Source organism: Rosa chinensis, chromosome 5 (assembly GCF_002994745.2).
Source record: "Rosa chinensis cultivar Old Blush chromosome 5, RchiOBHm-V2, whole genome shotgun sequence".
Lineage (NCBI taxonomy): Eukaryota > Viridiplantae > Streptophyta > Magnoliopsida > Rosales > Rosaceae > Rosa > Rosa chinensis.
Genome location: NC_037092.1, coordinates 72,918,138 through 72,942,877, shown reverse-complemented (window position 1 = coordinate 72,942,877; position 24,740 = coordinate 72,918,138). Strand labels below are relative to the sequence as shown.

Sequence of the window (24,740 nt, the reverse complement as noted above, 5' to 3'; positions counted from 1 at the left end):
AGGCTCCAGGCTGACTATTCAATTTGCATACACAATTTCTTATCACAAGATAAACTCTTAAATTTTTTTTCTGCCAAATACAAAGAATGAAGAATCCATGCTTCTCTACCGGCTGTAATCAATCACTGAGGGTAAAGAAAACAAAAAATAGCAAAAACAAAAGGAAGAAGAGAAGGTACCCTTATTTGAATGGAGAAACACAATGTGCTTGATGGTGAGAGTTCTGACTGCAGCGGAGTGCAGCCCATCTTGGAGTGACTACGTACACAATGTAGACCTTCCTACTGATTAACCCCTGGCCATTTGAAAAGATTTAATCTTTTGTTCTTGGGACTGATTTTAAGTGGGCAAAGAGCACTTGAGCAGATGAAATTTGAGATTGTTTGAAGTAATGCGTGAGAGAACATGACGAGTTTGTGGCTTCAGTGTGAAGTGATTGTTTTGTGAAAGCGAGAGGGAATCCAAATTTATTTGGCCTTGCATCATTTATATTCTTTTCCTGTTCTTTGGTGACGTGAATCCATCTATTCATGAGCGAGCAGGATCAGAGACTGCTCTGAATTCAAACTGCAAGCAACTTTTCTACCCACTTTCAAAGACAGAATGATAACTTTAGAATGCAGAAATGTTCTTTGGACAACAGCAAGACAATTTCTACCAATTCCAGCTGAAGAGTTGTTTGCTTTAAGCCACTTTGGAATGAAAGCTATCATACGAACCAGGACTATGCAGCCATTTTTAGCATCAGACACAGCCATAACACCTTCAGAGGAAAACACATATATGTTGCTTTTAAAACTTTGAACAACTCTGCAGGCAACTGTGTCCGTAACTTATTAACCAAAGGAATATCAAACTAAATTTCTTTTTTTGGTGTGCGTAATCAAACTAAATTTCAGACATCACAAGCAAAGTAACAATCATACCCAAAATTGACAAAAAAAAAAAAAAAAAAACATACCTAAAAAAAAAAAAGTGAAGTAATAGACTGACTGTAAACAAGGTATCGGGACGTTATATCTGCAAGAATATTAAGAACTTATGGGTAACTTCACTGTCTCCTTGCCAACAAGCACAGTTGACTAGCATCAGTTCTGAGAATACAGTGGGGCATAAATCTACTCTAATTATGTTTCTCTTTAAGACTAATCATTAACGTTAATAGAAGAATCTCACAGTCTTATAAGTTGCAACTGAATGAATTTTACTACAATGGATCTCACACTGTTTTCCAAGAGTCCAAGTGCAAGAACCTCATCATACATATACTACATTGCAGACTAGGAGAGAATACTGGTGCTCGACACCAGTTAGAAATTCCTAAGGTCTTCAAGCAGAGTACAACCATATCCTCATACATCCTCCTGGATAATCACTACAAGTAGCCATAAACAAAGACAAAAACAAAAAAGTTAACTTAAACCAAAATTAATCAATAGCAATTAAGAGTATACATGAAAATCTTAGGATCTGGTACCAAAAAGTTATCTTACATTACAAATAGGGTTCAATCACCCACGAGGGAGAAATGATATACTATGTATGAAGATAATTGGCTGCCATCATCAACTCCAGGGTCAGTTCTGGTTCAATGTGAAACTCAGTCTGCTTACCACTGCTCAAAGAACAATATTACAATCAAAAATATGTAAAAGATAGTGAGCAAAAGGAGCATCCCCATCAAACTATCAAATATTACTAGTTCCAACCAGCAACCATAGTCAACTCAAGCATCAACCAATATCCAGATAAGAAGCCCACAATTCAACTCCATTTATCATGCAAGTATATGGTTCACCAAACCAATATATTCCTTATACCACCTCTCTTTTACCAACCATAGTCAATTCAAGCATCAACCAATATCCAGATAAGAAGCCCACAATTCAACTCCATTTATCATGCAATTATATGGTTCACCAAACCAATACATTTCTTATACCACCTCTCTTTTACTTCTCTGTTGCCAGCTCTTATGTTGCTTGAGTCGTGTCAGTATTAGATGCACATTTGATGTGTTCATTATTCACAATAAGTAATCAAAACTGAGATACATTACTGTTTTACAAGAGATAGAGGTACATTATGAAAAAAAAAACCACAGAAAAAGTACATAAACTACCAACCTAGGGGAAATGCTCTTTGCAAAACTATGGATGAAAATACCGAGATTATCCTAAATTCCTCTCATCTTCTCACATCCTTTTATAGAGTCGGTTGGCTTAAAGGTTGGACCTTCTTCCTTCTTCTTTTTTTTTTTTCTGAAGAAAAAAGGAGTCAACTTTAGAAGTTCACAAGGGTGATGTCCAAATTGTTTGGTGGCCTAACGATCATTCGTTACTTCGACACTCGATTGCAATTAAGATGATACAAAACTTTGATATGATAAGCTCTGTTTAAATTTACAGCCTATAATGACAGTATTAACTTAACATTGATCAAATATATTGTTCAATTCAGAAACCTATAAATTTCTAATACACCAACAGAACAGTCAAAACTACACGAGCAATTAGGCATTTACATTGATGCTGCAAAATTCCTAAGCAAAAAACACGAAACACAGAGAATCCAAACCTGGCGAATTGAAGATTCCAATAAAAATACTTGCAGATCTTCTCAAGAATGGTGGTGCTGATCTCAGGGAACGTCACCTCACCGTGTTCCGTTTCAGCAAAACCCCCTGCCCAAAACCACACTCGAAAATTTTCAAAATTGAAACCCTAATCCTCTAATTGCTACTCTCTTGAGATAATTCAGAGAAAGAAACATACCGGGAGATGTGAGCATGTTGCGGATGGTCTGAGAGACCATGGCGGCGTCTTTGTGGACGACGAATTCGAAGCCCTCGGCGCTGATCAGCTTCACGGTGTCTTCTTTCTTCATGTTTGCGGGGTCAAGGAGGAGATTTGAGTTTCGATGGAGTGCGAGAGAAGGGAATCGAAACTCAGCGACTCGGTTTTGATTTTGCCTTTTGGCGTAAAAGACGTGTTTGTCTTTGGACCAACTGTTAATTTTTTATTTTTTTTAGAAAAATAGATCAATATTTTTCGACAAAACAAATAATTGAAAAGAATGTAAAAAGGGAATATATAAAACAAGATTTCAAGCGCTTACATATGTCTAACGACCAACCAAACGAGCCTAAACTAACCTGCTAACCATATTAATCGCACCCAGCATGTTCTCATCACAGTAATTAACTAAGAAAAGGGTCATGCTTAACAATCCAAACCCAGTAGTGTAAATAATTATTTTTAAGTTAGATTATTTTGTTTTCAACCCTTAAATGTAAGCATACTTTATTTGATCAGTTACTGATTTGATGAACACTATTGTTAATCACTAATTTATAGGCTTTTGAGGAAAGTATCTTGAGAGAGTGCAAAATATGTCATTGTAATCAACAATAAGAAAAACCATGTTGTTTTTCACATCATGTCCTAAAAATATCATTGTGCATGTACATTGCCAATAAGAACATTTCCAGTATGATTGTATAAAACATTTGGTCCCTTGAAAATTGTCATAACTATAGCACTACAATAAAATTGAATTCCTAACATATAAGAATTGAATTCCTAGCACAACAAGACGATATCGCAGGGATGTTTTCTTAGCGTCAAAACGGCCATCGAGTGAGAACAACTGAGAGCAAAGCAGTCTATTTCATTTATGCATTGCTGCTGGATTGAGGACAACCGTCATCGTGCTATTCATCCGGAGACTGTGGATGACTTGAGAATTACGGGAGACGCAAGGACTCGTGTCGACAAACCCTTACATTGCTCTCGGCAGCGCTTGTAGTTCCATTAACACCTTCAAGGTGGTGTTCCGATGGCACCGGAAAAAGTGGAGGTTCAGGCCTTCGATTATGAAACGGTTACTCAGAAACTGTTACTTAGCAACCGATGCAGTTAAGACACCTTTAAAGGATATTAGTGCAGACCCATTTCAACCAAAAAAGATTCAGACCCGAGGCCCAGTCTTTTCAGCCTACTGTTGGTTCCAAAGGAAGTAGTTGCTGAATCTTGTTATTCAAAATCTCTTTCCTCTTGTTACGAGTCATGGTGCTTTGGTGTTTTCGGTTGCTGTGTCCGTTTCAGAGAGCTTTCAAACAAGTTTGGTATGGACGATACTCTTTCCTCAGTTTGGAGTTTTTCCCACTCGGTTTTATCCAAACAAGATTTAATGTGGCCACCACTGTTTCTGTTCTTCAACCAAAGAACTGCTGGTTAAGTTCAAGAGAAGAAGCGAAGACATTTTTCCACTTCTTCCATTTTCTGGTTATAAGTATTTTTTTGTGAAAGTTACAGGCAGCGCAGCTAGTTAGTAGCGATGACGCTTTTGTTTCCTGACTTTCATATTAGGTTATGGATTGTCATTTTGACTTTCCCGTACTTATACCTTGTACTTGTATCTCAATTGCGTTTAGCAGTTTAATGCAATGCATTTCCTTCTCTCTAAAAAAAAAACACATAAGAATTGTTAGGAACCATACCCCTTTCCCCACAACCGCCACAAGTATTGCAGCAAACCCAAAACCATTCACTTATTGCTATCCTTCCACTATCACTACCCTCTTGGCAACCCTTGTGAACCCATCCACACTGATCTTCATAGCCTAGTCATAGGAATAACCATCGTGGCCATCTGAGGGAAAATTAAAAAAACTACAATTGCCCTAAAACCTAAAACTAGTATAACAAACAACAATGTAGGAAAAAAGTTCATCAAAAAAGACCGATTTTTTTTTTTTGGGCATTACAACAACAGATCAGAAACAAAAGGCAAAGAGCCCAACAAGCAACAGAAAGCAAAACAGAAAGATACTACCAACAAACAGACCCAACCAACACATATTAAGGCAGACGGGTTGCAGCATCAAACAACAAAATACCCATTGGGGGGGGGGGAGGAGGATTGAGGACCCAATCCACCGAGCACACCCTGCGGGACGCTAGCGCTGCCACCAAGTCAGCAGCAGCATTGGCATTCCTACTGGTCCAACGCCAGTTAACGATGTTGAAACTACCAGCTTTTGCTTGAATGGAAGAAACAAGATGAGAAGCAAACTAATCAACCCCCGAAAGAGGATTCAAAAAAGTAGAAACCAAGACTAAGGAGTATGATTCCAACTAAAAAGAAGAAATAGACAAAGAGAAAGCTAAACTGAGGCCAAGATCAATTGCCATCGCTTCAGCAGCTATCAAGGAAGAGGTATAAACGCTCCAGGAAAAGGCCCCAATGAGAGCACCAGTAGAATCCCTTAAAAGGGCAATGAGACCAGCAGATAAAGATTGTGAGCCCTAAGCTGCATCAGTGTTTAATTTCAAAGTAGTAGTGGGAAGGGGAAGCCAGTTCGAGGAATTCTCGGAAGGAAAGACTTTCACCACTCTGGAGGAAGAGAGTAGGCGCTGGGGGAGCGATAAAAATTCCATTACAATTGCATAAGCCCGTGTAGCAACAGTAACTGGATTGGGAGAGACATTGTTGAAAACACAACGACATCTCTCCTTCCAAATAAACCATAGTAGAAAAACCAACCAATATATGCCAAGGTAAGGCCGCCATTTGTGATGAAGAGGCAAAAGATCCAATCATCAATATTCGTAACAGACTGAGGATTACTCCGATAGGAAAAATGATGAGAAAACCAAGCAGCCATAGCCCATAGGCATAGAAACAGAATGTGTTCAGTGGTTTCTAGATGCATATCACAAAGAGAAGATAGGGGAGCGAGCCATATGTCTCCTATGGCGGTTGGAATTAGTAGCCAAGGCATTAGAAACCGCCCTCCAAAGAAAGTGTTTGACTCTAGGAGTTACTCTTACCTTCTACAGCCAAGGCCATACTTCATCAAGAACCGAGTGGGACTGATGAGGGTGAACCGTTAATGTTGGCATGTGATTCTTTATCAGAAACTTATAACCACTCTTGACTGAATAGACTCCAGACGAAGCCGCAGACCAAAGTAACTTGTTTGGAGTATCCTGACTACTAAAAAGAGTAGCCCTAATGGCCGTAAGAGCTGTTTCAGGGAAAGAGCAGCAACATAATCGATATTCCAGCAGTCCACCGAGCGGTCAATAAACTGGAAAACATAAGTAGCAGGGCTCGCAGGAGCATGTGATGAAGCAAGTTATAAGAAGGGTACCTCGGTATCAAGTTGTGGCGCTAAAAATCAATCTAATTTTCAGACCCTATATGCTAGATACAACCTCTAGACAAAAGTGAGCGGCCATCAAGAATACTAGACCATGCCCAAGAAGGAGATGAACCACGAGAAGCCTAAAAAAAAAGTAGTATTTGGAAAGTATCGACTTTTGAGAACCCAAGCCCGCAAGGCATTTGGATTGGCTAGCAGGCGCCACCCCTGCTTTGCTAGAAGAGCCAGATTGAAATCTGCAATACTTCGGAAATCCCAAACCCCCTTTCGATTTTGGGAGGTCAAGCAAAGCCTAACTTTTCTAATGAATACTTGCAAAGGACTTCTTTCCCCACCAAAAATCAGCCATAGCCGAGTTAATTTTATTGCAGAGAGAAATTGAAAATTTAAACACAGACATAAGGTATGCTGGGACAGCCATAGCAACCGATTTAATCAGAATCTCCTTTCCCGCTTGAGAAAAAGACCGAATTTGAACAACCACACTTTTGCCTATGTTTGATCTTCTTCTTTCTTTTTCTTTTTGGCATTTTCAGAGTTTTGTAGAATAAAAGAATGATAATGGGATATGTTGGCAAATTGTAGGTGTTAAATGGTCATGCCAAATAATACGGTTGATTATTACACTTTTACTTTAGGTTGATACTATGATTACACTCCGTTCCAATAATGAAATCCAATAGATTGTGGCATGATTCAAAACATTATTGATGTCTCCATTTTCATTGCTTTATACACACTACAAGTTTAAGGCCACTAAGCTATAATTAAGCACTAGTCTAGCAAAAGAAAAGCCTAAGCTACAGACTACCGTGGCTAAATGCGCAAATATTAATTCCATGCCATGGGCACATAAATATTAAGCTTAAGAAATGATTCAAAACTGACATTATTAGTTTTCAATCTTGATTCAAAAGACTTGGTTCATTAATAATTTTCTTACGATGAAGAATGAAATCCAGATTTCAGATCTAGATGTTAGGTTTGGGTTGCGAAGATTATGACTAGCTAGAACTTAAATCTAGACTAGGAAAAAGTACCCTAGACTCCTAGAGGCCTAACCATAGTACATTAACTCTTATCCTCTAACATCTCATTCATTATATGCCTAAATGAACCTCTTTATGTATGTATTGACTCCATAACTATTATCTTCTAACCCTTATCGACAGTCGAGTTTGTAAGAAACTCTAGGTGTAGAACCCCCCATATCAAAGTTCGAATCCCATTGATACTGATCAGAGTTAAATTTCAATCTATTCTTAGTGGCAAAAGGGGGGACGAAGCATTCAGACATGATTCTCCGACACAAATTAGTCTTGAGGCCTAGAAAGTTTTTTGAGGAATGATGCGATCTCAATCAAAAAACTATTATCTTTTTACTCGATTCTGATCGTAAGTAAATACATACGGAAATGCTCGTTAGTTATAGATGTCCACTAAATCAGTCACATAAAATGCTAAACATCCATATGCATTGGTAGGACAAATAACCTAAACAAAATTATTGAAGTGGTTTGAGGGGACCAAAATCTTTTTCCGAACTACACTGTCACTGAGGTGGTTAAACAGGACCCAAGTCTTTTTCCAAACGAGACCCCGTTCAAGTACGGGACCATAGAATTCATTTTGTGAATAAAAACGTGAATAATTGTTTATATGGATATAGATGCATGTGGGCCGTAGAATATCGGATTCCGCACGTATATAGCCGTCCATTTAGCAAAGGCGACGGGTCCAAAACCAAAAAAATTAAAAATGGAAATAAAAAAAAAGAAAGAAGATGAAATTAACGGCGTGGCAGACACTAATCAGCACAAGCAATCAAAAAACATCCCTCTGGCACCAACCGCCAGAGTGCCAGGCTGCACATGTCAGATGCCCTCGTCTTTCTCACTGTCTCTTCCTTTGACCTCCAGTTGTCCTAAAACGACGCCGTCTCCACCCCCCACACACACACCAAAGGAATCTATTTATTTGCCGTTTCCCACTTTTTCAAACCCCCTTCTTCTTCTTCTTCTTCTTCTTCCTCATCGTTCTTTCCGTTTCTTCTCTGCAACAAAAAAATAAAATAAAAAAATCCCTACCGTGCTTCCCTCACGGTCGCGGATTTCAACGCCGGCGATCGCATTTCTCCGCTGGAATTTAGGGTAAGCGAAGTCTCTGTGTACTGGTCTCTCTGTAATCTGTGTGGTCAGATCTGGTTGTTTGTTTTTGGTGTAGTGAAGTTTGGTGAATCGGTGTAGGTGAGAGAGATCGGGGGAGATCGGAGAGGAGAGGCTGTATGGCGAGCAGAGTGGACCACGAGTACGACTACCTGTTCAAGATCGTGCTGATCGGCGACTCTGGAGTTGGCAAATCCAACATTCTCTCCAGGTTCACCAGAAATGAGTTCTGCTTGGAGTCCAAGTCCACCATCGGCGTCGAGTTCGCCACCAGAACTCTTCAGGTAACTCTTCTTCTTCTTCACTTTGAGACTCTACTTTTCCCCTGTGGTTTAATTTTCGGAGTTTGAGTTCATTTGGTTGAAGTTCTAGTTATTATGATTTTGGATGTCTTATGGATTTGCTGTGGTCTGGAAATTGCTGCTTATAGCTTGATATGTCAATGAGGCTTGAATGGCGTTATCAGAGGCCAATTAAGCATAATGAACCGTCTTTGTGAGGATTTGTTCAAGTTTTTAGGAGGTGGTAATCTTAGGCCTGGTACTGATTTGAAACCAAAATGATGTGTATTTTAGTGGATACATGCAACAACGATATGTCTCAATGTCTGTATTTGGAGTTTAGATATATACAAGCCTGATTCCGATATGTTGGTCAACGATTACACCCATGAAAAAGTAGGGCGTCAAATGCCGAAGTATTCTGACTTGGAGTAATTGCATTATATTTTTGCTCTCTTCCTACATGATGTTGCTGCATATTTGAGATCCTCGTCGTATGGACTTTGGAAACTGGATGGAATGTGTTCGTGTTATATGATACTTTCATATAATTGATGCAGGTGCTTAGTGGTTTTATGCAACATGTATAGGTGAGTGCCTTACTCCAGGCAGATGTAAACTACGAGTATGACATAAAGGGAACAAATTAGAGTCTCTGATGCCTTTATTGCTATAGGGTCTTCAGTGCTGTACGTTGCCAATAGAGATTCTAGGGAACTGAAATTCTGGCATTTTCTTTCTTAAGGCTAATGCATTCAGAGTTCCCACATTTTAATGTATATTTTCAATCTATATATGCCTAGGACATAGTTGAATGAACAATTAGGTTCGGTTCTCCAGTTATATTAAAAAAAATTAAGAATTTAAACTTCATGCTGCTTGTATATTGAATTTGAACTTCCTCTTGTAAGTGTATAAACTTTCCTTCATAAGAATGTTGATTTGTGTATGACTCTTCTGGGTAAGCATCCATATGTGCTACTGCTGTCTACTGGACCCAATGGTTCCGGAGTGTTAATGTGTTAAAAAATACAGCTGTGTTGAACTTTCTGGTGTCAATTTAGCATGTTGGTAACCAGAAATAACTCCATTTGTGGGCCAATGGTTATATCTACAATTTATTGATGACACATGGGGGTGTGTTAATTATTGTCTGCAATCTGATCCAGAGCTAACATTTCTTGTTTTAAATCACAGGTTGAAGGAAAAACTGTCAAGGCACAGATCTGGGATACAGCAGGGCAGGAGCGATATCGTGCTATCACCAGTGCATACTATAGAGGGGCAGTGGGTGCTCTCCTTGTCTATGACATAACTAAGCGCCCAACATTTGATAATGTCCAAAGGTGGCTCCGTGAATTGAGGGACCATGCGGATTCTAATATTGTCATCATGATGGCTGGAAATAAGTCCGACTTGAACCATCTTAGAGCTGTTTCAGAGGATGATGGTCAGGCCTTGGCTGAGAGGGAAGGTCTCTCATTTCTTGAGACATCAGCACTCGAAGCAACCAATATTGAGAAGGCATTTCAAACTATTTTAACAGAGATCTACCATATCATTAGCAAAAAGGCACTGGCAGCTCAGGAAGCAGTCGCGAGCACTACCCTTCCTGGTCAAGGAACTACTATCAATGTTGGTGATGCTTCTGGGAATACGAAAAGAGGTTGCTGCTCTACATAAATGGATGACTGACACCTAGGGGAGGAGAACCATTTGCTGGATAAGACTTTTTTTAGTTTTTTCTTCCTTTTTGGGTGAGGGGGGAGAGCCATGTAGAATACAGTTTTACTTAATTGAGTTGTGATAAGGAAGCTTGTGAATTAAAGTTTACAGTGGTGTTGGTACTTTTTTGGGGGTCTGCTTTTCCTTATGCACTGTTGATTATATGTTTGAAAAATTGTAACTATTGAAATTTGGAATGTTGGGTGGAAACTTGGCATCTCAAATTAAAGAATTAATGGAACAGAAGAGACCTTGTTTGTTCAGAGTCTGATTCTGTGTTTTGTTCGCTAGTTACTTCTTGACTTGACTAAAAGTTACAATATCTTCTCTTTGCAAATGTTGGTGGTGAACTTGTGCTATTCTTTTGCAACGTTGGTCCTGGTATTCATAGGGGATTGATTTTCAACACCCCTCACACCTGTCCGATATGTCAAGTGATTGCAAGGCATAGTGATAGAAAGACGGTAAAAGAACAAAAGAAAAGAAAGAACACGGAGTGCTAGTGTTTTTTTTTTTTTTGAGGAAAAGAGATTACTTCATTTATTTATCCATAGTCAGAAGACACGTACATCAAGTGTTGTCTTACACCAAAGTCATAAATGCTTGCTGATACACAGGTCAAATTTGCCTCATTTTAACAAACTTTCTGAAATATTTAGGGGCGAAAGGTAATATTTAAAAATATGACAGAAAATGATAGGTTGAATTTGCACATTACTGTTCAATCTGTACAGTAACATCATGTATTCTGTAAGTTTTTTCACATAAATCACTAATCTCATCAATTATCTGACTTGAGCCTACTGTAGAATCCGCGGTGACATGACACGACAATACCATTTTTCCAACCGTTAGTGCCCAAACATGTAGGTCATGAACATCCTGAACTCCTTTGATGCACTTGAGACCTTTCTCTAGCTTGTCAATATCAATCTCACTTGGAGTTCTCTGCATCAATATGCCATATGTATTTCTGAGCATCGGTATAGTTGTGCTTACAGCAAAAACAGAAAAGATGAGTGTGCAGATCAGATCAACAACTAAATAATCTGGCTTCGCCCAAATGATGGCTGCGGCAATCATTACTCCAACAGACTGAATCATGTCGGCCATAACATGCAGGTAAGCTCCTTGGAGATTTATGTTTAATATTTTAGTCTTTACTGGAGGAATTGACACCAAGCTAGTTTCATCGTCTTCAATTGTTGCGCATGCTTCCTCCTTGCCATGATCATGATTATGATTATGACCATGATCATGATCATGATCCCAGTCTCCACAAGCCTGATGATGATGATGGTGAGTGTGATTGTGACCGAGCCACATGGCCATGATAAAATTAACCGAAAATCCAAATGCTGCAACTGCAAACATGAGAACCCCATTGACCATTGCATGCTTGTGAAGCATTCTGTTGACTGCTTCATAGATCAAGATTGCAGCGACCACCCATATCAGCAGCACAGATAGAAGCGCACTCAAAACCTCAAGACGGTGATATCCAAAAGACTGGTATGATGTTGCCTCCCAACCTGAAGCTATTACTGCAAAAAGAGCAATAGCGAATCCACTAACATCAGTAAGCATGTGGGCTGCATCTGTGAGTACTGCCAGGCTGTTCGATTTTACACCACCAACAATTTCAACAACCATAAACAACATATAGACAATTATGAGTACACGAAGTTTAGTTGCTGATTGTGAACGTTGTTTTGAATCCAAATTACTGCTTTCTTTCTTGGAGAAACCACATATGGAAGAGCAAGGTAACTTTTGTGGCACAGGCAGAAGATCAATAATTTCAGAGACTATCGGGATCTCAATTTCATGCTGGGACTCTGTTCTAGATAAGGGAACCTTCTCATGCTCCATCTGTTCCAGCAACGTTATGGTTCATGGAATTGAAAAGAAAACATCAGATAAAGAATGCAAAATCTTAATCGTTCTGGGATTGACAATTCCATGTTAATATCAAGTGCTTGAATACTGAAAGTAAATATTAGCCACGATCAATGAACTTTAGACAAAGCTTGAGACTTCTAACTTTTGACCAAGATGGATGCCATGAACAAAGATTTAAGAGTAAGCAACATCACTAATGAGTCTACCATGATCTCTACTTTGTTCTTTGAACAACCATAGCTGTTTAACTAGAATACACAATTTCTTCAACTTTCAACTATCAACCACAATCAGAAATATAGATTCATGGGATGAAGCAAGCAAAACATTAGAATTCAGCTTTCAGACTCTCAATTAATGAATTTCCAATCCTCAAGATTCAGAAAAGTAATTAGTCTTATGTGCTAAATAGCCTTATATCAAGTTACTGATATAATTTTCAAGTATATATTTTCTGTATCCAGGTGATCTCAAACCACTAGTGTGCACCATCCCAGCACAATGACCCTGCATTCTTACACTTTCTAAATTCTCATGTCCATGTAAATCACTCAATGAAATTGCATCATTCCTTCAAAATGGTTTTCAATGTACATAATAAGACTGTTTCAGTTAATGACAAAGCATCAAAATTTGAGCATTAGAACTCTACTTTTGCAAAATCTGACGAAATTGCTTTATCATCTGGTTATATCAATTCACATGTCTAGACCCAGAAAATCATATACATGATCCCATACCTTGCTTCTCCAAGAATCTAAAGACTCAAAATTTGGGGAATTCCAAAGGATCAATACACTAGTAAAAAGCATCCAACTTTGCCACAACATTTCCACCTCAAAGAGTAAAATATATAGGGCAATGCAATATGTCTCAAGAACTAAAGAAAAAAGAGTGACCCAGAAGTTCAGATTGCATGAACAACCAACATCCATTCCTTTATGTAACCATACAAGAAAGATCAGCATGAAGATTCAATCACCCATTTAAAAAATCAGATCAAAGACTCCAAAAAGCAAAGAAGACAGAGATCAAAAGGGAATGAATGAGATACCTGATATTCAGAGCACAGAAAACTATAGCTTTGATGACTCTCTTTGACTCTTGGGGGTATCACAGAATTAAAAAAGAGTTGATGAATTCAATATGGAAATGAAATATGAATTGGGCGTTGCGTACAAGATCGCACGATCCTCATTTGTGCTCTGTCAAACAGAGTTTCCATGTTTAACGTTAAAACAATAAGTTGTTGGGCCGGCCATATCCGATTTCCTCTACTTGCTAAAATTTGGGAAAGCATTTAGGTAAAGTTTCCACGACTATCTGAGTCAAACTCATATATGAGAAACCCCAAACCCCCGGAGATCTCTCAAACTTGAGCTGAAGTTCCTCAATCTTAGATTCCAGACACTTGCTGATGTTCTTGTAGTAGAAGCTACATTGTTTGCCTAACGCCCTAACTTTATTTCTCTCTTTTTCCTATTTTTCTTATTAATTTTTATTTATCGGCACATTGATTCTCTTTTGAAGTAAAGCACATATTCCGGGTGTGTTGCGTAGCAACAAAACTACCGAGCTGAGAGCAACGGATGATGGAGATAAGGAGATTCTTATAATAAATAGGCTCATAGGGAGGCGAAATGTCAAACTTGGATCTTCCCAACTCTATTTTCAAAAGTTGGAGACTAATTTTGAATTTCGGCTCTCAACGTCTTGAAGAACAAGTTGGCAGTCTATATTGAGTGTAATAAAAAAAATAAAAATAAAAACGAATAAAAAATAATCACACGGATGATGAGAGCCATTAAGACTTTAAGGCCGCGTTTGGTAAAGTAGACAAGATTGGATTTAAGATTTCAAATTGGATTAGACTAGATTAGATTGGATAGGAGATGCTAACTTCAAACCAATCTTGCATTTGTGTAGTAAGATTGGGAACTGAATAAGATTTATAAAAATAAAAATAAAAATTGGAGCACGACGATGACAATTTCAGAATCAATAGATGTTACAGATCCTTCACTTTGACAATTCTAGACCAAAATTGAACAGATCTAGATCATGATTATGTAGTCATTCACAGCGGCCCTTGGGGAGGTGGTGACGACGGCGATCAAGGAGGTGGTGGCAGAATATGATCGAACATCTACGAATCGATTAATTCCAGGAGAGATTTACCTGGGAGACAGCAACAGAAGGTCAAATGGCCGCAGAGGGCCAGAGAATTGTGACGGAGCATAGGAAGGTGAAGGTCGCAAAGGAAGAGAGAAGTTCTACGTTGTCGATGAGGCTGAAAGACGAAGAAATAAGTAGCAGGATTTAATTTATCACACCATTTCAACAAGATTTTTTATCCATGTCTGATTGGATATAAAATTTTGGATCCTAACACATTTGGGCATCCAAACATCTCAAATGATCTGATTGGATATGTCGTTTCCTATCCAATCCTTATATGAGGCAAAACAAACGCGGCGTGAGAAGCATATTGTGTGCCAGATAGGACATGAGAGCCACAAAGAACGGACGATGAAAAATTCTTAACAAATTGAGAGGCACGCCAAAGGGAACAGAAGAAGCCAAACTTTAAGTTTCCCGACAAGCTCGTTGTTATTAAGCTTGAATATCTGCTCTAAAAAGTCTAGAACACCAAGTGAAACTTAGAAGATGGAAACAAATGAATAAAAAATAATCACACAAGTTACTAAAGTTAGGATTCTTCTCCACAAAAAGATTTTACTGGAAAGCAAAGCATACGTAAAACCCACAAAAACTCTACATGGAACAACCAAAGAAGCCATAATGTTATTGAACTTGATAGTCTCCAAACCATCTCTTTTTTAGAAAGGGATAATGTCACAAATATGATCCAAAATTTAGCCCATTGAATACATGCAATAGGGTGTTACAAATTAGAAGGCTTTTGCAAATAACGTGTGAAGTATGATTTTAACATTTTTAAGTTTATTTTTAATTTTACTGTCAATTCTAAACCATTTTGTCTATCCATATACAAGAAATTCATTCAACAAAATTCTAAAGTATCAATCACGTAGTGTGGTAAGGTTGGTCGAACTGCCTAGTATGGAACCCTCATGTCTAGAGACTAGAGCTAGAGTTTGAATCTCAACTCCCACCAGTTTGTGGCCAGCAGATTTGAGGGACCTTCGGGTTCATGCGCTTGCGGCGGGAGATTAGTTTGACTTTGTTGGGATACTCTCGTAGACCTCGGTCCGAATACTCAATGGGTGAGTGTGTTACTAACTCGCTAACGTAACCGAAGTGGCTTGCTACCTCACTCAATCACTTCCAATCAAAAAAAAAAAAAAAAATCCTCAGTATCAACTGCCGTCCATTAACTAAGGTGCCACGGTGCCATGTCAGCTAGAGACTAACTGTTTAGTTAGCAACAGTAGGGCAAGAAGAGCGCAGAAGATGAAGCGCAGCTGCAGCGCAAGAGGTATGCTTTCTTTTCTTCACTCTACTGCTCCTCCTGTTGTTCCGGTCAACAATTTTATGGGTTTGTATCTTTCCCAACCCTCATACCCAACCAAATCCAGAGAAACCCATCGAAATCGATCCAAAATCACTAATCTTGAGGATGCCTTGAAGGCGTTCGATGGAAATGCTTTACTCGCATCCTCTGCCTTCTTCTGTTATCCCTTTCAATCAAATATTGTGTCAACTCGTCAAATTGAAACATTATCCAGCAGGCATCTCTTTGAATAGACAAATGGGTCTGCTGGGAATTGCTTCCGATATTTATACTCTAACAATCATCATTAACTGCTTCTATCATTTGAACCAAATGGGGTTTAGCTTATCTGTCTTGGCACAATTCTTCAAATTGGGTCTTCAACCAGGCGTCACCACCTTCAACACTGAACACTCTAATCAACGGCTTTGTTCTCGAAAATCGACTGGCTGAAGCAGCACGAATTTTCGGCAAACTGGTGGAGGGAGGTCATTGTAAGCCGGATGTGTTTACTTTCAGCACACTGATAAAGGGCTTTTGCATGATAGGTAACAACACTGCGGCTGTTCAGTTACTGAGGAACATGGAAGAAAATGGATGCGAACCTAACATAGTGTCATATAACACCATCATTGACAGTTTTTGCAAGGATATATACACTCATTGCAGATGCAATTAACCTCTTCTCAAAATGATTTGGAGAGGTATTGCTCCGGACGTTGTTACTTACACCTCTTTGATTCAAGGAGTTTGCAATTTAGGCCAGTGGAAACTGGAAAGAAGCTACAAGGTTGCTTGATGACATGTTGAATAAAGGTATCTTTCCGAATGTCTTTACCTTCAATGTCTTGGTCGATACATTCTGTAAGGAAGGGATGGTTGCGGAAGCCAAAAGTGTGGTTCAAATGATGATTCAAAGACATATTGAGCCTGATACGATTACGTACAACTCACTTATGGACGGTTACTGTTTGTGGGGAGAAATGGATGAAGCGAACAAAGTCTTTGGTCTGATGATTAGCAAGGGCTCCATGGTTGATGTTCATAGTTGTAGCCACCATGGTATGATGAAATCTCGTTGTTGCCACCATTATTTGATCTGATGGGTTCAAACAACTTCTCTTAAGCTAGCTAATAAACTTCCCAGAGATTTGACCCTGTCTATAGCTAACCTCAAAGATATTCATATACAAATTACTTGAGTTCAGTGAAGAGAAGGAAACTTTGATGATCTATATTACATGTTCTAGAAAGCCTGATTTGGTCTCTCTCTTCTCTTCCACACTACAGAATCCATTATGGCTGGTTGGCTACTGCAACAAGATATACTGTTAGGAAGATAATGTTAGTGTGAGTCATCGTTCCCATTAGGAATAGACTACAAGGGAATATATTGTTGTAACTATTTACCTTGTATATGTTGTGTAGTACAGTAGTACACAATAGTTGTAGTACGATTGTAATTTGTTTATATACACCACAAAATGGGTGTAATAATATATCAGAAAATTCATTCTCTCAACCTTGTTCTATTTGACTTGGTATCAGAGCAAAGATCCGACAAGGACTTTGTCTCTCTTTTCTTTCTTTAAATTTCTCTTAATTATAGGGAAATAGTCTCGACTCAGACGTCAGCCTTCATCTTTGCAGATCGGCTTTGACGTCATTTGTCCTTTTCTCTCAAACTGCGCCGTCCTTCATCTGTTCCAGATCAGAGTCGTCGTGTTTTCTTTGGTCCCAGATCATCAGAGTCGTCGCTTTTCTTTCAATTCATATTTCCTAGATCAGAGTTCTTCCTTCCAGACCTCCATAACTCCAAGTCGTCATCACGAACTGGTCCAAGGCTTCTCATCAATTCACGCGATGTCAATCCACCAGACCGGGTTATCCGATCGGCTACGTCAATCCATCTGATCGGCGACCTGGTTCAATCTGATCTAATCGGTTCTTCAGACTGGTCAGCTTTCTGTTGTTGCCCAGTTTCCGGCTGTTACTTTGTCAGTTACAGGCGACGCCGCAAAGCACCTAGATCGTTGGCTTCATCTGTAGAGATCAATGTCCTCATCTCCGGGTCGCGTCGCTCCATCTCCCCCTTCACGTTGCTTCGCCGTTCACAACCCACTGTCGCGTCTCAACTTGATTTTGCGTTGTCAGTGCGTTGCTCAACTCGGTGCATCTCTGCCAACTGAGTCAGCCCGGTCAACCAGCCTAACTCGGTCAACCCATTTAGCCCAGTCAACTTCAACAGGTTCCACAAAAAAAAAAAAAAATCTGTTATTTTTTGGAGCCTTCTGTTCTTATTTCCGTTGCATACTTTGGGGTTTGTGTGTTTTTTGCTATTGTACTATGGCAATGGGTGGTGATGACAGTGAAGGTCAGAGTTCCAAGATCCATGAGGTCAAGAAGGTTGGGGTTTCTGTCCCACAAGGCTTGACCAACCGCCCCTGTCCTCAATGTTCTTATTGCAAGGACCTTGGACATGTTCGAGAGACTTGTTGGAAACTGAACGGGTACCCTAAAAAGAAGGGTTATCGTCCTAAAGCGAAGGCAGCTGCGGTTCAGCTAGTCCACGAACCAGACTTCTATGGTGTGGCTGGACAGGATCATCGTACGACAGGTGGGGCTACTTCTACAACCTCAATAGCTGGTCGTGGTAAGATTGGTATGGCTTTAAAGGTTTCTAACTTTGTTAGTTCTGATACATGGATTATTGATTCTAGTGCCTCCGATCATATGACTTATGATAAATCATATTTTACTGAATTGTCTTTCCCACCAGTGTCCTATGTAACCAATGCCAATGGTGAGGCTTTCCCTATGTTAGGGTCAGGGTCAGTTCGTATTACTCCTACTTTAGAACTTCATAATGTGTTATATGTGCCTGACTTGTCTCATCATCTGATATCAATTCCTCAGTTGAATACTAAGTCTAAATGCTCTGTAACCTTTTATCCTATGTATGTGATTTTTCAGGATCTTCTCACCAGGGAGGTAATCGGTCGGGGGTATCTGAGGGGCAGGTTGTTCCATCTGGATCAGACATACGTAGGGAAGAAACTAGGAGCACAGTCCTGCGCCACTTTGACCTCGAGGTTTGATAAGCTAAGTGAAATTTGGTTGTGGCATCGCCGTTTAGGGCATCCCTTTTTTAGTCTCATGAGAAAAACCATGCCTACTTTGTTTATTGGTGTGGATGAGTCTGTCTTACATTGTGAAACATGTGTTTTGGCCAAGAGTCATCGTGCTACTTATTCTTCTAGTATTTCTAATAAGAGTGTTATTCCTTTTAAGTTGATTCATTCTGATGTTTGGGGACCTTCTAGATAGCCTACCGTATCGGGTATGAGATACTTTGTGTTGTTTATTGATGATTGTACTAGATTGTCATGGGTTGCTCTTCTTAAAACCAAAGATGAAGTATTTCCAGCTTTTCAAACCTTTCGCACTCTTGTTCAAACACAATACCATAGCACCATTAAAGTTCTTCGTTCAGACAATGGGGGAGAATATGTTAATCATGTTTTCCAAGAGTTTTTTAAAACCCATGGGATTGTTCACCAAACTACATGTCCACAAACACCAAAACAAAATGGAGTGTCCGAAAGAAAAAACCGTCATTTACTTGATATGGCTCGTGCCCGTCTTTTTAGTGCTCATCTGCCTAAGTATCTTTGGGGTGATGCTATATATGCTTCCTCCCATCTTATCAATCGTCTTCCATCTAGTGTCCTTCAGGGAAAAAATCCCTTTGAGGTTCTTGCATCTCATGTCTCCTTACCTTCATTTCATAATCTTCCCGCTCGTGTCTTTGGTTGTGTTGCTTTTGTCCATGTTCCTAAAAACCAGAGGTCTAAGTTGGATGCCCGGGCACTTAAGTGTGTGTTTGTTGGCTACGGAGGTTATCAGAAATGGTACAAGTGCTATCATCCACCTACCAAAAAGTACTATGTCACTATGGATGTTACTTTCTTTGAAGACATGAGTTATTTTTCCTCTTCAGATACAGCTTTTCAGGGGGAGAATTTATTTTTTGAAGAGCTGTATCATGGAGAAGGGGAGGAATCAGAAGAAGGAAAAGAAGTCACATAGGCAAGAAGTATTTTGACGGATTCAGTTGAGACCATCAGCTCGTCACCTCTAGAAGGAGCTTCTGAAACTACTGAAAATGAAGTTGAAGACGCAACTGCCCCTCCTGCCATCACTACTACCCCTGACCCACAACTTCCTGGTACTGAAGATCACCCATTTGACGTATGTCCACCCACTGGTACTAGCAGTAGTGAGTCTAACGTTGAGCAATATGTGTTACCAAATAGGACCACTCGAGGTCAATCAGCCAAAAGATATGAACCTACTCTTACTGCCAAATCAAAATACCCAGTAGCCAATTATATGTCCACTAGGAGGTTGTCTAAGTCATATGAATCATTTGTGAATCAAATATTTGCTGTATCAGTACCTAACAGAGTGCAGGATGCATTAGGGGATCCAAAGTGGAGGAAGGCAATGGAGGAAGAGATGGAGGCGTTGCAAAAAAACAATACTTGGCAACTTGTGCCTCCACCATAAGGCAAGAAGGCTGTAGGTTGTCGTTGGGTGTTTACCATGAAACATAATGCAATGGATCAATGAATCGGTACAAAGCACGCCTCGTAGCACAGGGGTTTACTCAGACGTATGGTATAGACTACGATGAACCGTTTGCTCATGTTGCCAAGATGAACACTATTCGGGTTCTGCTCTCGTTCGCTGGTAGTTTAAACTGGCCACTCCGATAGTTTGATGTCAAGAATGCATTTCTGCATGGAGAGTTAGCCGAGGAAGTGTACATGAGCCTTCCACCAGGGTATGTAGTTGCTTCTCCTGGTGAGTTAGTATGCAAATTGAGAAAATCTCTGTATGGCCTCAAACAGTCACCTCGTGCTTAGTTTGGAAGATTTTCACAGTTCATGCGGAATGTTGGTTACAGGCAGAGCAACTCAGACCATACCTTGTTTCTCAAGCATCAACAAGGGAAGGTAACAGCTCTAATTATTTATGTGGATGATATGGTAATCACTGGTAATGATACTGTTGAGATGGATAGACTGCAGAGACAGCTAGCCTCTGAGTTTGAGATGAAGGACTTGGGTGAGCTTAAGTACTTCTTAGGAATTGAGGTAGCCAGGGGGAGAGAAGGAATCTATCTGTGCCAGAGGAAGTATGTTTTTGACTTGCTGACAGAGACAGGTTTGTTGGATTGCAGACCTATTGACACTCCTATTGAGCAGAACCATTGTTTAGCTCAGTATCCAGATCAGGTACCTACTGATCGAGCTCGCTATCAGAGGTTAGTTGGGCGCTTGATTTATTTGGCTCATACTAGACCAGACGTTGCATATGCAGTGAGTGTGGTGAGTCAGTTCATACATAATCCGAGTGAGAGTCACATGGATGCTGTTATGCGAATTCTGAAGTACTTGAAGTCAGCTCTAGGAAGGGGAGTACTATTTTCTAAACACAACAACATTCTTGAGGTTTGTGGATTCACAGATGCAGATTGGGTTGGAAATATCACAGACAGGAGGTCGACATCAGGTTACTTTACCTTTGTGGGAGGTAATTTGGTTACATGGAAGAGTAAGAAACAGAAAGTTGTGGCACGTTCTAGTGTTGAGGCCGAGTATAGAGGTATGGCTCATGGAGTGTGTGAATTGTTGTGGCTGATAAATCTGTTACGTGATCTGGGTTTCAAACTCAAAAATTTCATGCAGTTGTATTGTGACAACAAGGTAGCTATTGACATATCACAGAATCCAGTACAACATGATCGTACTAAGCATGTGGAGGTTGATCATCACTTTATAAAGGAGAAGCTAGATGCCAAAATTATTAGCTTTCCTTTTGTTCCAACTGAAGAGCAACTCGCAGATGTACTTATCAAAGGAGTTTCCAGGAAGGTGTTTTATGACTCACTAAGCAAGTTGGGCATGGTTGATGTATATGCGCCAACTTGAGGGGGAGTATTAGTGTGAGTCATCGTTCCCTATTAGAAATAGACTACAAGAGAATATATTGTTGTAACTACTTACCTTGTATATGTTGTGTAGTACAGTAGTATATAATAATTGTAGTACGTTGTAGTACGATTGTAATCTGTTTATATACACCACAGAATGGGTGTAATAATATATCAGAAAATTCATTCTCTCAACCTTGTTCCATTTGACTGATAACGTATAATAATTAGCATGGGCACGTGCTAGTGTGACCTTCGCAAAGCAGATTTCAGGTCGTCAAGATGTTGCAACAGTATAATGGAGTAGGTCGACCAGTCAAAAACCAACGACAGAACAAAATATAATGAAAGAAAAAGAAGAACAACAAAACGGAACCAGGACAGAAACAGACAGGTTAGCCCTGTTGCGACTGTTGGACTTCAAATTGAGGAATGCCATTTCGGCCATTCGATTTGCAGAAAGGAGAAGTGATGAAAAGAAGAATGTGGTACTTCTTGGTGTTGTTTCTAGTTCTACTTCCTCTCTCAACTAGCCAATCTCTAAAGTCAACCACGGTTAACAGAACAACATGCCCTATGGATCTCAGCTATGTTCTTTGAATCCCCTTTGATTCTTCATCATACAAAAACTTTGATTCCCAGACCAAAATGGGCGCCACCCAACACTTATGTTGTCAAACCATCCTACCTCTTTTTGGAATAGGCCTTGCCCAATACCTGAAAGCCACCAGTGTTTTCCTGCTCTGTTGGTGGCGTCACGAGTGTGAAAATATGTGCAATTTGTGTGATGTTACCTACTCCCAAGATTAGGAGGTCAAGTTTTAGTAAAGGGAAAAAGTAAGAGTATCGTACCGAAGGGATTGAGTAACTCTACCCTAAGCTTACCGCGAAAATAAACCTAGAAAACACATGTGAGTTTATCTTTTTACAAATTAATAGTCTTGGCCCTTTGGAAGCCAAAACTATCAATAATGATATTTACAATGATAAAGTGGTGAATCGGCTTTGTTGATTTTAATTATTAAGAAGTAAATTAAGTTGCACAAAAATAAAGTAAGCAAATAAAAATAGAGACTTTGATGTAAGAGAGAAATAGAGACTTGGGTATCACACCTAACCTTACTCACGCACATAATATAACCCCAAATTAATGTAACAACATGCTTTGATAAATTTCCCCTTAGTGCTTTAGTGAAGCTACCAACAAACCAACTAGTCATGCAATTTAACAATCTCTTTTGAAGCAAAGCTAAATTACACAACCTTTATACCATTCAAATCTTCCGGATCCTAAATGGCCTATGGTGCCGTAAGCCTAAATTCTTCCGGAACCTAAACTCACAACATCATGCTTTAATTTCAAGGTAAGAAATTCAAGCAACTTAGTTCTTCCCGTAGGAATAAGCTATCCCACCACCTATTTAGCTACACATGCTCACAGAACCAAAAGTTTATCAAATTCATGTTTCCGATTTATTAATTTCCTAAAGCATGCTTCTAGGTGATAAATCTATAAACACACTTAGGATACATGAAAGTATAGTAGCCAAAAGATTCAAAACATGCATAAACATAAAAGAACATAAAGATTACATTGTTTTGTGCACAAGTTTGGCTAGGGCTAAGCCCTAACCCCAAATTCAACTACTCACAACTCATATTTATACAATTACAAGCCATAACATCATAAATAACAAATAAAAGAGAGCAAAGAGTGGAGAACAAGTGATATACCCATGGGTTTGGCTCTTTTTGGAGCCAAACCAAAAGCACAAGATGTCTCCCTTGCCTCCTAGATGCTATATGAGAAGAGAAATGCTTCAAAGTATAGGGATTTCGGTTTCTAGAACCCAAATCACTATACAAATCCACAAAATCTCAAGAACAAAGTAAGAACAAGACTTGAATGTGTGAGAAACAAGAGAAGTGATTGATAAAAGTGTGTCGAAACTTCGGTTTTGGTGAAACCCAAGTGGCTACACACCTTTCTCTTACACAAAACTCAATGAACTATGTACAAGGTATGAAAAACTAACCTAAAACTAAAAAAAAGAGAGATTTTGATGCTCCAAAATAAGGGAGCCAAGGGGGAGCACGGTTTTGGGGAGAGAGGAAGGGCTATTTAAAGGCCAAGGCAATTCAAATCAAGGGTGGAGATCAAAAGGAATGAAGAGCTAGATGTGATTGACAAATGTGTAAGCACAAAATGTGGATCCAGTTTTTAACTCCACATAGAAATGACCTAGAAAGCCCATAGATATTTTGGTGGAGAACAAAAATTAAGGGTAGAAGGGTCATTGTGTAGGGGAACAAGGTAATAAATGGGAGACAAATGTGTAAGGTGTAAAAATTGGATCACTTGTCATCTTTCAACTTTTGAATTTCAAAATAACCTAGACCTAAAGTATTCCCACCTAAAGTCTCTAACCCTAATCAGCTCTTTCCTGTCCTCCACACATGTTCTCGGCCGGCCAACTCGGCCAGAAATGTCAGAAATCAGGCGTTGACCACCGTTGACCCATGTTTTGTCCGTTTGCGCACTTTCTTCTCCTTTCTTCCTTCAATTGAATCTCCACCGGGAGTTCAGAATTGGCCTTTGACTTATTCATACCAAATGTTCCTCCATGCGTGTAGATCATCCAGATAAAATTTCAGAGCTTAGTTCGCCGTGGTTTGGCCGGAAATTTTGCTGGAATCTGTACAGGTCCGGTTTTGCAGTTTTCGTCTTTTAGTCTGAAACTTGGAGAGATTATTTGAAAGCCTTCCACAACGAACTAGCTCTTGCACTCTTCATACGAAATGATCCTTAGGATGTCTAGAATATATTTGGGAAGTTTCAACTTATTTAGAGTTCATTTGGTCAGTCTACCGCTCCTCCTTTGTTGCCTAGCTTGGTTTTTCCTAGCCGGAGTAGGAAAATGTGCTAAAGTTGAGTTTTTAGGGCATTTCCAAGCCTTTCCATTATTTCCTAGCATGATAAGGAAAACATAATAAATATATATAAATAAACACAAAGGTTAAGCAA

At 39.4% G+C, this 24,740-nt stretch overlaps 3 protein-coding genes across 3 annotated transcripts; 1 reads left to right on the top strand and 2 right to left on the bottom strand.

Moving 5' to 3' along the window:
* Window positions 1–1,014: 1,014 nt before the first annotated feature.
* LOC112201792 (elongin-C) lies at window positions 1,015–2,996 on the bottom strand. The gene is made up of 4 exons (XM_024342705.2): window positions 2,775–2,996; window positions 2,578–2,683; window positions 1,494–1,615; window positions 1,015–1,375 (listed from the first exon to the last, which is right to left on the bottom strand). Exons 1-3 carry the CDS (start codon window positions 2,884–2,886, stop codon window positions 1,537–1,539), a joined length of 297 nt encoding a protein of 98 aa, XP_024198473.1. The 5' UTR covers window positions 2,887–2,996; the 3' UTR covers window positions 1,015–1,375; window positions 1,494–1,536.
* A 5,163-nt stretch (window positions 2,997–8,159) lies between these two features.
* LOC112166234 (ras-related protein Rab11C) lies at window positions 8,160–10,626 on the top strand. Its single transcript, XM_024303022.2, has 3 exons — window positions 8,160–8,319; window positions 8,416–8,618; window positions 9,813–10,626. Exons 2-3 carry the CDS (start codon window positions 8,454–8,456, stop codon window positions 10,296–10,298), a joined length of 651 nt encoding a protein of 216 aa, XP_024158790.1. The 5' UTR covers window positions 8,160–8,319; window positions 8,416–8,453; the 3' UTR covers window positions 10,299–10,626.
* A 398-nt stretch (window positions 10,627–11,024) lies between these two features.
* On the bottom strand, window positions 11,025–13,738 carry LOC112202029 (metal tolerance protein B). Its single transcript, XM_024342932.2, has 2 exons — window positions 13,297–13,738; window positions 11,025–12,212 (listed from the first exon to the last, which is right to left on the bottom strand). Exon 2 carries the CDS (start codon window positions 12,210–12,212, stop codon window positions 11,055–11,057), a length of 1,158 nt encoding a protein of 385 aa, XP_024198700.1. The 5' UTR covers window positions 13,297–13,738; the 3' UTR covers window positions 11,025–11,054.
* Between the last annotated feature and the right edge of the window lie 11,002 nt (window positions 13,739–24,740).